This window comes from Molossus molossus, unplaced genomic scaffold (genome assembly GCF_014108415.1).
Source record: "Molossus molossus isolate mMolMol1 unplaced genomic scaffold, mMolMol1.p scaffold_m16_p_16, whole genome shotgun sequence".
NCBI lineage: Eukaryota > Metazoa > Chordata > Mammalia > Chiroptera > Molossidae > Molossus > Molossus molossus.
The window spans coordinates 11,441,496-11,455,761 of NW_023425351.1; the positions used below are offsets into that span (position 1 = coordinate 11,441,496).

Below are 14,266 nucleotides of genomic sequence, written 5' to 3' on the forward strand. Positions count from 1 at the left end.
TGGGAGGGGGGTTGGGAGATTGGGTGAAAAAGGTGAAGGGATTAAGAAGTACAAATTCATTGCTAGACTGACAAACCTCAAAGGGAAAGGGGTTGGGGGGGTGGGAAGAAATAAACCAAAGAACTTATATGCATAACCAATGGACATAGACAATAGTGTGGGAAAAGGCGGGAGGGGGGCGGGAGTGGGGAGGAGGGTGTCCATGGGGGAAAAATGAGGAACATCTGTAATACATTCTACATTCAAAAATAAAGATTAATAATAATAATAATAAAAAGAAACTAATGGCAGAGCCAATATACTGAGGCAGAAGAGTAGAGAGGTACCACATTTACCTATTTCTTAAAAGTAAACCTCTCAAAGGCCATAATAATTTTTATATGAAAAAAATGTTAATTTTATAAATAAAGATAATCAAGAGCAAATATAATACATAAAACAACACTTGGTCAATGGATAACTGGCATTTATCATATCTAGAAATTCACACTTTCATTTCACTCTCTACTCTTTCACTGAAATTTACACTGAACTTCACTCCTCAGTGCCTTTAATCACTCATTCAACCCTTGTTAGGCAGGTAGGAAAAACATGGAGTTTGATGCTTTCACAGCTGGTATTTTCAGCAAAGGAATCTGAATTCTTTTGTCACATGGTTTTCTCTCCTTTTAATGCCACTCTCAAGGCTCCCGAGAAAATGCCCCATGAAAAGAAAAAAGGAGAGGCCAGAATGGTTAAGATGGCTTTGGAGCTAGGCAGATCTCACTGAAATTTCAATGCTAACACTTACTAACTGAGGAATTAATAATCTCCAAGTCTTGGTTTCCTCATCTATAAAATAAAAAGTAATAGCAGCACCTAATGGATTATCATAAAGATTAAATTAGGCAATGCACAAAAATCACTCAATAAACTATAACATTTATTACCATCTATATCAAAAACAGGTTAGCGTAATGGTGAAGAGCATGAGTCAGACTGCCTGAGTCTAAATTCCAGCTCTGCTGCTTCCTGGCTATTTTGGCAAATTACTTAACCTCTTGTGGCCTCATGCTCATTGCATGGAGTTTTTGGGTGATTAAATGCGTAATACATTTAACGCAATTAAAACAGTGCCTGACACAGAATAACTCTCAATAAACATTAGTTATTACTATTATTATTAACTATAAACATCTAGAAAAGTTATTACACATCAAATTTTAAAAATTAAAACGTGACGAATGCTATGAATAAGCAACTTATAGGCTGATAAAAATATTAAAAGACGCTCAGCTTCACTCATTAACAGAATACAAATTTAAAACAACTTCATTTTTAACCTTATTTTTGTAACAATTGAAAGATTATATTAAATGCCAGTAGTAAAAAATGGAAAAGCATGCATTCCCAATATATAGTTGATAAAAATGTAAATTTGCACATTTTGAAAAGTGATTTGACATTATCTATCAAAACTATAGAAAAGTATACTCTTTGATTCAGCAATTCCATCTCTAGAACTATATCCAACAGAAATATTCATCAAAGTGGGCAAACATATGTAAAAGAAACTAGGAACACTCTACATGCCTATCAATAGAACACTGGTTAAATAAACGACTTTACATCAACACAGTAGAATATAGCCATTACAGAGTGCTGAAGGGGGGCTTAAGATGGCTGTGGAATAACCAGAGGCTGAGTGCCCTTGCTCCCAGCCACAGACCGAACTTACAGCTAAACTACTGCGTGGTCAGCTTGAAAAAACAAGAGAAGTATAGCTGACTGGACATATTTTGTCTGAGGAACACTGAAGAAACACCATAGAGACTGGTAAGAAAGGGGGAGTCAGGAAAAGGGGGTCCCCCCAGAGCTGATGTTCAGCTGAAAGGCCCAAGTGATACTGGCTGCAAAGCTCCCTCCCCTTGGGAGAGAGGACTTGCATCCACACGCAGGGATCATAAGCCCTGAAAAGTAGAGACTGGGAGGAGAGCCCACCAGGCATCAGGCAGAGGGACCCAGGGGTATTCAGTCTGACTGAGAGGCTGGGTCCTTACCTTCCCACTGAAAGAGCACACCTAGTGGCGGCAGCCCCGTAAGAACAGATTTCACCCGGGCTTCTGACTGCAGGAAAGGTTGTGCCATGGTTTGTGGCTCCAGAATTGAAAGGGGCCTGAGGGCTGCACCCCACAATGACTTAAAGGGACTCTCCACTTTCCTGAAAGGCACTGAACAGAGCCCCAGACAGCGACTGGGCTGTGTGACACTGGAGAGAGGCAGAGGACTCTCCGGTCTCGAGAGAGATTGGAAGCCCACCTGTAGAGCTCGCAGACTGCTCCCTTCTTTGGTGCTGGTGGCAGGGCAGATTGGGGATTTTCGGCCTGCACTGAGGAAAGTGGGAGAGCAAGTGGAGCTGGGACCCTGGGTCCTGGCTTTACTAAGAACAGTGTGCAAAGAGAATGGAGTCCTGCATGGGGCCAACTTTGCAACCCCTTCTGCTTGGACCTGTGGCACAGGGTGCCAGGCCCTCACAAAGCAGGGGGTATTTTTGACTGTCTGTTTTTTTGGACAGCATCCCAGAGCATCCCTTAAAGGCTTGTTTTGGGGAGACAGCTGGGCTTTGTGACTGCACTGTGGGGCGGCTGATCCAGATACCCTTTGAGTTCAGCTAGCCAGTCCCGGGAAGGAGGAGTGGAGCACCTCTACCACTTCTGCAGGCTGGGAATACCACCTCCAGCAGAAAAGGGTGTGGATCAGCTTTCTGAAGCACCAGATACTCCTACTGAGTGCAGTTCAGTGGAGGTAAGGAGGACAGCCCAGAGGAGGATATTACAACAGTTAGACACTCAGAGGCTACTGTCTAGGACTAGAAGGAAATGCTTAGCCCCATTCCTGTGGGCTGGGCATGCAGTATGCTCACCAGAGACTCTTCTGATCAATCCCACTGAGCCCAAGGAAGAGGAAACTTCTCCTGCAGTAAAAGCAGCTGGCCATGTCCAACCAACAGGCCACCTTAGCGAGAACTAGAGTTGAAGGATAAGGTAGAGACTGAGGAGGAGTTTGGCTTTCAAGCAGAGTTTAACTTCCCCTCACTGAGTGCCTGACAGCAAAATCTCTAAGTAGAGGGCCCACTGGCCCCAGCTACGCTAGCATGACTTCACCCTAAAGACTCTCTCCAAAAGACATTAGGGGAAGACCAAGCAACCTCAAGGGGGGAGGTGGAGTAGCTGACAAGTGGAGGTGGTCCTCAGAGAGCCTCAGGCTGACCATAGCTACAACAGGACACCAAGAGCCAAATATGGACAGCTCCAGACATTGACACAAAAGTACTTCTCAGGAGGCCTGAAATCATCATATAAAACAGTGAGCCTCAGACAACATAAGCTGCCCAGACAAACTTCATTTGGCTGACTTTTTAAAAATAATTTTGTTGCTGCTGTTATTCTTTTTCTTAATAATTTCTATGTTTTTTTCTGCGTTATTGCTTTCATATTATAATTGTTAAGAGCAGTAAAAAGAAAAAAATGCTTGTAAAGCATAAGGACAGTTTAAGGGAACTTTGGGATAACATGAAACAGAACAGCATAGGCATCATAGCAGTACCGGAAGGAGAAGAATGTGAAGCAAGAGTTAGAAAACCTGGTTGAAGAAATAATGATAGAAAATTTCTCTAAGTTGGTGAAGTAAAAAACCACACAAGTTCAGGAAGCACAGAAGATATCAATCAAGATGAACCCAAAGAGACCCACTCCAAGACACACCATTATTAAAATGGCAAACATTAAAGACCAAAAAAAAGGGAAACTTTAGGGCACCAACAGAGAGACAGTCAGTGATCTATAAGAGAACTTGCATAAGGCTGTGAGCTGATTTCTCAACAGAAACCCTACAATCCAGAAGAAAATGGCATAAAGTGTTTAAAGTAATGAAAGGCAAGAATCTAACACCAAGACTACTCTATCCAGCAAGGCTATCATTCAAAATTGAGGATGAAATAAAGAGCTTCCCAGAAAAAAGAAAAAAAGGCTAAAGGAGTTTATTGCTACCAAACCTGGTTTTCAAGAAATGTTAAAGAGAGTTCATGAAGAAGAAGAAGAAGAAGAAGAAGAAGAAGAAGAAGAAGAAGAAGAAGAAGAAGAAGAAATAGAGAGGAACATAGACAGAAAGAATAAAAATGGCAATAAATAAATACCTATCAATAATAACCTTAAATATAATTGGATTAAATGCTCCAATCAAAAGACATAGGCTGGCTGAACAGATAAGAAACCATGACCCACATATATGCTGTCTACAAGAGACCCACCTCAAAACAAGGATTCAAACAGGATGAAAGTGAAGGGATGGAAAAAATTTTCCATGCAAAAGAAAACCAAAACAGCATGGGTAGCAATACATATATCTGAAAAAATAGACTTCAAAGCAAAGGCCATAACAAGAGACAAGGAAGGTCACTATGTAATACTAAAGATATTGATCCAACAAGATGATATACACATACCCAATATAGAAGCCCCAAAATATATTTAAAAACTTCTGGAAAACTGTAAGGGAAAGATCAAAGCAATATAATCATAGTAGAGGACTTTAACACCACACTGACATCAATGGATAGATTTTCTTCCCCCCCCCCAAAAAAAATCAACAAGGAAGCATCAACCCTAAACAACACACCAAATCAGAAGGATTTAATTGACATAGACATAACATTTCACCCCAAAGCTACAGAATATACATTCTTCTCAAGTGCACATGGACATTCTCAAAGATGGACCACATGTTGGGATGTAAACTAAGTTTCTACAATTTCTAGAATATTGACACCATATTAAGCATCTTCTCAGATAACAATGCCATAAAACTAGAAATTAACTACAATAAAAACATTCCAAAACATTCAAATACATGGAGACTAAAATTCATACTAAACAATAAATGGGGTACCAATGAGATCAAGGTAGAAATCAAAAACTTCCTGGAAACAAACAAAAATGAATACACAACAACCCAAAATCTATGGACACAGCAAAAGCAGTCCTGAGAGGGAAGTTCACATCATTAAGGGCCTACCTCAAGAAACAAAATATTTCTAATAAATTATCCAACCCTACAACTAAAATAATTCCAAAGAGAACAGCAAGAAAAGCCAAGAGTAAGTAGTAGAAGAAAGGAAATAATAAAGATCCTAATTCCAAAACAGATAAAGTCATTACAAAGATCCAAATACCAAAATGGTGGCAGAGTGAATGGAAGCTACACATACCATCTCCCAGGACCAAACTGGAATAACAACTAAAATAACACAAATCATCAGGAAAAAAAACAACAGAAAAGCAGTTGCAGAGGACCAATATAACCAGAAACAAAAAAAAAGCCACCAAACTGACCCTGGTAGGAACTGCAGAGGCGGGAGAGGATAGGCTGGGGGGGTGCTCATGGTCAACCACTGTTTTAGCTGTGAGCAGCTCCCTCAGAGTTAAAACCCCAAGCTGCCTGCTCAACACAGAGGGCTGAAACAGAGCACTAAATTAGCTACAGTCACTCACCTTGGGCTCTAACAGAGGGAGGGTATACTGGATTGGAACTGTGTGGAGAGACTAAGGAGCTTGGAGACCGGGGAGGGCAATTGGAGTTTTTTTGCTGATTCACTCCCTCACAGGACACTATCCATCTTACAGAAAGAGCCCCAGAGCCCCAGGGAGAAGCAACAGCCCCTCCCTAGGAATTTAACATGACCAGGCCAGACCAGAGAAATGCAAATTGAGGATTATCAACATTCAGTAAGCATCTGCCCCACTGGCTGAAAATCCTCTTACCCTGAAAACCTGAGGGATTTTTTGCATGTACACATAACCAATGGGCATGGACATCAAGGCTGGGGATGGGGAGGGGAGGAAGGGGGAGGAGGGTGTCAATGGGAAAAAAAAGGAGAAACGTCTGTAACAAAAATAAATAAATAAATAAAATGGGCAGAGGACCTAATTAGACACCTCTCCAAAAAGGACATACAAATGGCCAAGAGACATATGAAGAAATGCTAAACATCACTAATCATCAGAAAGATGCAAAGTAAAACAACTCATACCTGCCAGAATGGCTGCCATCAATAAATCATCAAACAACAAGTGCTGGCCAGGGTGTAGAGAAAGGGGGACTCTAGTACACTGCTGGTGGGAATACAGACTGGTACAGCCACTATGCTAATCAATATGGTGTTTCCTCAAAAATTAAAAATTGAATTTCCAGTTGACCCAGTGATCCCACTTCTAGGAATATATCCTAAGAAGCCTGAAACACCAAGTAGAAAAAATATATGTACCTCTATGTTCATAGCAGCATTATTTACAATTGCTAAGATCTGAAAACAACCTAAGTGTCCATCAATAGGTGAGTGGATAAAAAAGCTGTGGAACACTATGTAACACTATGCAGCTGTAAGATAGAGAGAACTCTTGCTCTGGCTGGTTTGGTTCAGCGGTTAGAGCATCGACCTGTGGTCCAGAGAGACCCAGGTTCAGTTTCCACTAAGGGCACGTACCTTGGTTGCAGTTTCTCCCTGGCCCTGGTTGGTCGTGCGGGTGGCAGCCACTCGATGTGTCCCTTTCACATCGATGTTTCTTTCTCTCTCTCTCTCTCTCTCTCTCCCCCTCCCTCCCTCCCTCCCACTCTATCTGAACAAAAAGTGGAGAAATGTCCTCGGGAGAGGATAAAAAGAAAAAGAGATCTCTTATCCTTTGAGATGGCACTGAAGGACCTGGAGAGTATTATGCTAAGCAAAACAAGCCAAGTAGAGAAAGACAAGTATCACATAATCTCACTTATTTGTGGAATATAATGAACCAAACAAACTGATGAACAAAATTGACCCAGAGATGTGGAAGTAGGGTACAGACTGAGGGGGTGGGGGAGGGAAAAGATAAGCTACAGAACTTATATACATGTATGCATGACCAATGGATATAGACAACAAAGCTGGGGATGGGGCAAAGGGGGTGGGGAGGAGGGTGTCAATGGGGGCAAAAGGAGAAACATCTGTAAAAAAACAAATTAATAAAAATAAAAAATAAAAACCTGTGGAACACTATGTAATACTATGCAGCTGTAACAAAGAGAGATCTCATATCCTGAGACAACATGGAGAGACCTCGAGAGTACTATACTAGGCGAAAAAAGCAAATCAGAGAAAGACAAATAACACATAATCTCACTTATTTGTATAATATAATGCAAAAAAAGCTGATGAACAAAATAGACCCAGACACATAGAAAGGAGTACAGTACAGATTGACAAACTTCAGAGGAGGGGGGCGGGGGAAGGGATGAGATACAACAAAGAACTTATATGCATGTAAGCATAACCAATGGACACAGACAACAATGCTGGGGGGGGGCAGTATAGGGAGGAGGGTATTTTGGGGGGAAAAGGAGAAACATCTATAACAATAATTAATTAATTAATTACTTAATTAATTAATTAAAAACAATACTACCAAGAAATAAAATTATAGGTGAATATCCCTGATGAATATAGATGCTAAAATCTTCAACAAAATATTAGCAAATAGGATCCAGCAATACATTAAAGACATCACTGACCATGACCAGTTGGGATTTATTCCAGGGATGCAGGGCTGATACAATATTCACAAATCAAAAGGAATGATGAAAATCATATGATCATATCAATAGATACAGCAAAGCATTAGACAGAACCTAGAACCCATTTTTGATAAAAACTCTCAGCAAAGTGGGAATGGAGGGATCCTACCTCAAAATAATAAAGGCAAACCCAAAGCCAACATCATACTCAATGAGCAAAAACTAAAAGTGTTTCCCTTAAAAACAGAAATAAGCTGGCCAGTGTGGCTCAGGGGATTGAGCATCATCCCATGGACTGAGAGTCCCAGTTTGATTCCTGATCAGGGCACATGCTGGGGGCTGCGAGTTCGATCCTCAGTAAGGGGTGTACAGGAGGCAGTCAATGGATGTTTCTCTTGATGTTTCTACCTCTCTCTCCTTTGCTTTCACTCTAAAATATCAATAAAAAACATATATCAAAAAAAGAACAGGGCCCAGTGGTTGAGCATCGACCCATGCACCAAGCGGTTGTTGGTTCAATTCCTGGTCAGGGCACATGTCCAAGTTGTGGGCCAAATCCCCAGTAGGGGGCATGCAGGAAGTGGCCAATTGATGTTCTCTCTCATCAATGTCTCCATTTCTGTCTCCCTCTCCCTTCCTCTCTCTCTAAAATCAATAAAAAAATAAATAAAAAGAAAAAAAAAACAAAAAAACAGGAACAAGAAAGAGATGTCTACTTTCACTACTCTTATTCAAACATAGTACTGGAAGTCCTAGCCACAGCAATCAGGCAAGAAAAAAAATAAAATAAAAGGCATCAAAATTGGAAAATAGGAATTAAAACAGTTGTTATTCACAGATGACATGATATCATACATAGGAAACCATACAGAATCCACCAAGAAACTATTAGAGTTGATAAATGAATTTGGCAAAGTAGCGGGATACAAAATTAACATCCAGAAATCGATGGCATTTTTATACACCAATCATGATCTCTCTGAAAGAGAAACTAAATAAAGCAATCCCTTTTGTTATTGCAACAACAACAAAAATACCTAGGAATAAACTTAACCAAGGAGGTAAAAGACATGTACTCGGAAAACTACTGGTTGTCGAAAAAGAGATAGAGGAAGACACAAACAAGTGGAAGAATATACCATGTTCGTGGATTGGAAGAATTTAACATCATTAAAATGCAGTCTATAGATTCAATGCACTCCCTATTAAAATATCAATGGCATATTTCACAGATATCCAAAAATGTATATGAAACCAACCAAGATCCTCAATAACTGCAGCAATCTTGAGAAAGAAGAATAAATTTGGAGGTATCACAATACCAAGTATCAAGTTATACTAAAAAGCTTTTGTGATCAAAACAGCCTGGTAGTGGCACAAGAACAGGCATATAAATCAGTGGAACAGAAGAAAGGTCCCAAAAATCGACCCACACAATTATACTCAATTAATATTGACAAAGGAGGCAATAGCATACAATGAAGTAAAGACGTCTCTTCAATAAATGATGCTGGAAAAAATGGATTCATACATACAAATAAATGAAACTAGACCATCTACTTACACCATACACAAGAATAAACTCAAAATGGATAAAAGTCTTAAATGTAAGTCATGAAACCATAAAAATCCTAGAAGAAAACATAGTCATCAAAACCTCAGACATCTCACATAGCAGAATATTCATCAAAACATCGCCTAGGGCAAGAGAAATAAAGGGAAAAAATTAACAAAAGGAACTATATCAAACTAAAATGTGTCTGCACAGGAAAAGATACCAACATCAAAATGAAAACATATTTGTCAATGATACCTCTGATAAGGGGCTAATTTCCAAAATATATAATGTACTCATTCAACTCAACAAAAGGAAGATAAACAATCCAGTTATGGATTGACGACCTGAATAAACAATTCTTCAAAGAGGACATACAAATGGCCAAGATACATCAGAAAAAATGCTCAATGTCACTAATCATTGGGGAGATGCAAATTAAAACAACAATGAGGTATCACTTCATACCTGTCAGAATAGCTACCATCAACAAACGACAAGTGCTGTACCAGAGAATGCAGACTAATGCAGCCACTATGGAAAACAGTGAGAAGTTTCCTCAAAAAATTAAAAACGGAACTGCCATTTGACCCAGTAATCCCACTTCTGGCAATATATCCTAAGAATCTAGAAACACCAAACAGAAAGAATATATGCACCCCTATGTTCACAGCAGCATTATTTATAATAGCTAAGATCTGGAAACAGCCCAAGTGTATATCTATAGATGAGTGGATGAAAAAGCTGTGGTACATATACACAATGGAACCTAGGCAGCTGTAAAAAGGATATATTACCCTTTGAGACAACATGGGGGAACCTGGAGATAATTATGCTAAGTGAAATAAGCCTGTCAGAGAAAAATAAATATCACACGATTTCACTGATATGTGGAATCTAGTGAACAAAGTAAACTCATGAATAAAATAGAACCAGAGGCATGGAAACATGGAACAGACTGATAAATCTCAGAAGGAAAGGGAGTGTTGGGGGGCAGAAAGAGATTAACTAAAAAATTATGTGTATATATGCATTGCCCAAGGACACAGACAACAGGGTGGTGAAGGCCTGGGGCAAGGTGGGAGCCCAGTAGAGGGTGCAATGGGGAAAACAAAGGGTGATATCTGTAATACTCTTAACAATAGAAAATAAAAATAAAAAAACATTGAAGATTTACAAATATAAAAATAGCACATATCATTATATATTAAGAATAAAGTTATAGAATAGTATTTATATGATGCCATTTTTATTTTTCAATACAGAACAAAATTACACACCTATTTATATATTTATGTCTGTGTGCTTAGAAAAATTAGAAAGATGTTAGTAATTATATTTGTCAAATGTGATGTTAATACTATTTAAATATTTAAATATATGTATACTACTTTTTAGTTTTGATTTGTTAGTTTATTTAAAGGTATAATAACAAATAATAGTTAAAAGCAGATTCTGCCACATATTTTTATAGTTGCCTTAGAAATATTGCCAGTCAGTATATCCAAATTCGGAAATACCATTCCATACCACAATAGAGGCCCCATAAGAGAAAAGCTCAATATAAGTCTCTTGGGAAAACACTGCAAAAAAACAAAACCAAAAAAAAAGTCCTTTTCGATTGAGTTTATTGGGATGACACTGAGTGTACAACTGAACAAAATGTCATCTGCATACTGCACCATGTACCCATCACCCAAAGTAAAATCTCTTTCTGTCCTCATTTATCCCCCCTTTGCCCTTCCCACCTTCCATCCTCCTTTCTCTCTGGCTAGGCTATCAGCATACTGTTGTCTGTGTCTGTGTGTTATCAAAAAAAGGGAGGGACTGCCTCTATCTGAATGCAATGCAATTACATGTTCTTACAAGCATTCTATAAACACCAAGACACCATAGTTTCATAACTACATGAAAAACAAGTAACTTCTTCCCACCCGCTAGAAGCCCTCAAACATATTCCACAGTGAAAATTACACACACACACACACACACACACACACACACACACACCATAAAAAAAATACCACAAAACACTTACACGGAAGGCTGCAAGGATGATTCTTGTCACTTTCTCTTTGACAGATTCTTGGAGGATATCAGACAGAACAGGAATGATATTATAGCGCCGCAGGTGTTCACACATTTGAGGACTGAATGCCAGGAGCCATATTGAAAAAATCATTTGATACTGCAGTTGAAAGCCACATTTGTTACTCAAAACTCCCATTATGCTGAAAAGGAACACACATTAAGAAAACATTTAATATGACAGTGTAACAAGAAAACAAACTTGATTATTCTTTTTACACTAATGGAACTAAATTATACCTTTGGTTTCTTTTCTGCCAGCAACAAGCAAGCAAGCTAGACCCCTACTCAGAAAGGACCATTTGCAGCACAGCTTCACTTAACCCTCTCTGCAAAAGTCACAGGACTTCAGCAAACAGCAGCATTTGCTGTAGGGGAGCAATGACGAATGGAACAGACTTAGTGACACAATGGATGTACATCTTGGTGAAGTCAGATGTTAAGATTTTGGACAACCAAGAGGATTATGGATAGCTTTGAATTTAGGAAACTCAGGGAGAAAAGAAGAAATGAGTTCAGCAAAAAAACACCATGAGTCTAAATTTGACATCGCCAATCATTAAATTTGGGGGTTAGAACTTCAGAAGCTTCTAGTTCAACCTCCCATTTCACTGACAAGAAAACTGAGAAATCTAAATGGAAATGAAAGGTTATACCATGAAAGAGCACAAACAATTTCCCTGGGGAATGCTTCATTCACACAAGGAAGAAAAGAAACCATCAAATTAGGCCACTAAAACATGACCAGAGGGGTTAAGGGGAACTAAAAACCTACAGAATGTAAAACATAATGAATGAACTATAATATAAACTATGGACCACAGTTAATAAGAACAGATCATTATGGGTTCACTAACTAAAAAAAATATAGCATACTAAAGCAAGATGTTAATGATAGGGAGAACATGAAAGGGCAGGTATATATGAGAACTCTCTGTACTTGCAATTTTTCTGTCGACCTAAAACTGCTCTAAAAAGAAGTCTATTAATATAAATAAATTGTAAATCTAATTTTACAATCTATAACTACTAACTTAGTGGAAGGTTTATATTTACACCATTTCTTCATTTCTGTGATTTGTATACAGTTATAAATTTGCTGAATTGCCCTTAATTTTCTCATGCCTGATTTCTCCCTTGAGTTTTTTCTGTTTCAGTTGTTATGTAAGACTTGCATTTATTTAATATTAATATCAGATTTCAACAGCTATAAAATCATGTAATTTTATTCTTTTAGTACCCTAATATCTGGTTTCCTTTGCTCTCTGATTTTTCCAGTTACTAAGGTAAGCCTTCTACACTTTGTGATGCTGTGGCTGAGACTTCAAGCCACATTTCTACTTTACCAGCTGGTTTTGTCAGTAAGAGGTGCTAGAGGTTGACTGCAAGGATAGAGGAAGAAGGGACTGTCTCCTGTTGGCTTCCTGTTCCTGTGAGTATTGCTCACCAGCATTTCTTCACCCTGGTAGCAACTGTTCTTTCCCATGGCAGCAGATGAATTCATTTTGCAACAGCTCTTGCAGAACAAGCCTCACTGTGCCCCCTCAGAAACACCAGTACCAGCTGTCTGGGTCCCCGATCTATGAGGCCCCTGCTTTGAGCTCAGGGGCTCAAGCCCCAAATAAACAGTACACCCTCTGTATGGTCTAAACTGCAGCTTCACGCAGCCCCTTCTTGAAGGATGTAAATTTAGTCATTGCAACCTCTTGCCTTTGTTCCCCAGCTTTAGGTGTATCTGCACTTGCTACCTTTCTAACTCTTGAGGGTCCTTTTATTTGCTTGTTTTCAGAAACCTATTTAATAAATGTATACCTAGTTAACAGTTCTTCATATTGAATTATCTCTATTAAAATGAAAAAATTTTAGCCCTGGCTGGTCTGGCTCAGCGGTTGGAGCGTCGGCCTGCGGTACAGAGAGACCCGGGTTCGGTTCCCGCTAAGGGCATGTACTTCGGTTGCAGTTTGTCCCTGGCCCTGGTTGGTCGTGCGGGTGGCAGCCACTCAATGTGTCCCTTCACGTCTATGTTTCTCTCTCTCTCTCTCTTCCTCTCTCTCACTCCTGCTCTATCTGAACAAAAAATGGAAAAATGTCCTCGGGCGAGGATAAAAAAAATTTAATTAAATTAAAAATTTTAAATGAACAGAGGAGTTAAGGAGTGCTCAGGGCCAAAACACTGTCACTAAAAACCAAGACAGAAAAGTTTCAAAGGAAGAAGTGGTCAACAATGATGAACATCTCAAAGAAGTTGAAGAGAGTTTAAATTGTCTACAATATATATGATTCTGTTAAAAAGAGAAGTCTTCTACAATCAAATATTAACCACAAGAAATACCCTAATGAAGCAAAATAAAGCTCCTGTTTACCAGAATAAGAAAGGGATTCCCTTAGGGGCAAGAGCCCTGACTCTAAATACAGTGGAGCACGAAGGGCACACTAAGGAGATGCAAAGGACACAGAAGCTCAAGAGAAACCTAAATATAGTAACTTAACAAATATGTATTGAGGATCTGTGTGGCAGGTACAATGCAAGGCATTGGGGACATAATGGTAGGCAAATCAGACACTGTGCATGCTCTAAAGAAACTTAGAGTCTAGTGCAATGGGATGGAAGGAGTCCCAGAGGAAGTTGCCTTTGAGCTGAGACCTGATAAATGAGTGGGCATGAATTGCCACTTGGGTCTCTGCTACTCCTTTCAAATTGGCCAGTTTAGTATTAGTGTCAAAGTTACCGAAAATATTACTAAACGATATAATCCTAAATGCTACCTTCGTTACATACTTAATAATATTTCCAACTAGACTTCAAATTTCTTAGAGGAAAGGACCGTGCATGTTTCTTTGCATTCCCTACGATAAACAGTACATTGCGCAGAGAGCTCAAAAAATACAAATGTCAAAGCCAAGATCAGAAAGAAGGCTAAGATCCATAGAGCTAAAAGAACTTATTCAGTGTTCTGTTTTGTTTTTTAATTAAGGTTTTTAAAAATATCAAGCCAGTGCAGGGAGTAGAGAGGAAAAGCAGCTAGTTTACTGGCCTTGTAC

General features: G+C 39.1%; 1 protein-coding gene across 3 annotated transcripts in view; it reads right to left on the reverse strand.

The window, feature by feature from the left end:
* The window catches only part of ATP6V1H (ATPase H+ transporting V1 subunit H), a 174,606-nt gene that overhangs the window by 95,151 nt on the left and 65,189 nt on the right, over nt 1–14,266 (reverse strand). For all 3 annotated transcript variants that reach the window (XM_036263933.1, XM_036263932.1, XM_036263934.1), the window contains one exon: nt 11,175–11,367. In XM_036263933.1, the coding sequence (XP_036119826.1) occupies nt 11,175–11,367 (193 nt within the window). The remainder of the gene's footprint in view (nt 1–11,174; nt 11,368–14,266) is intronic.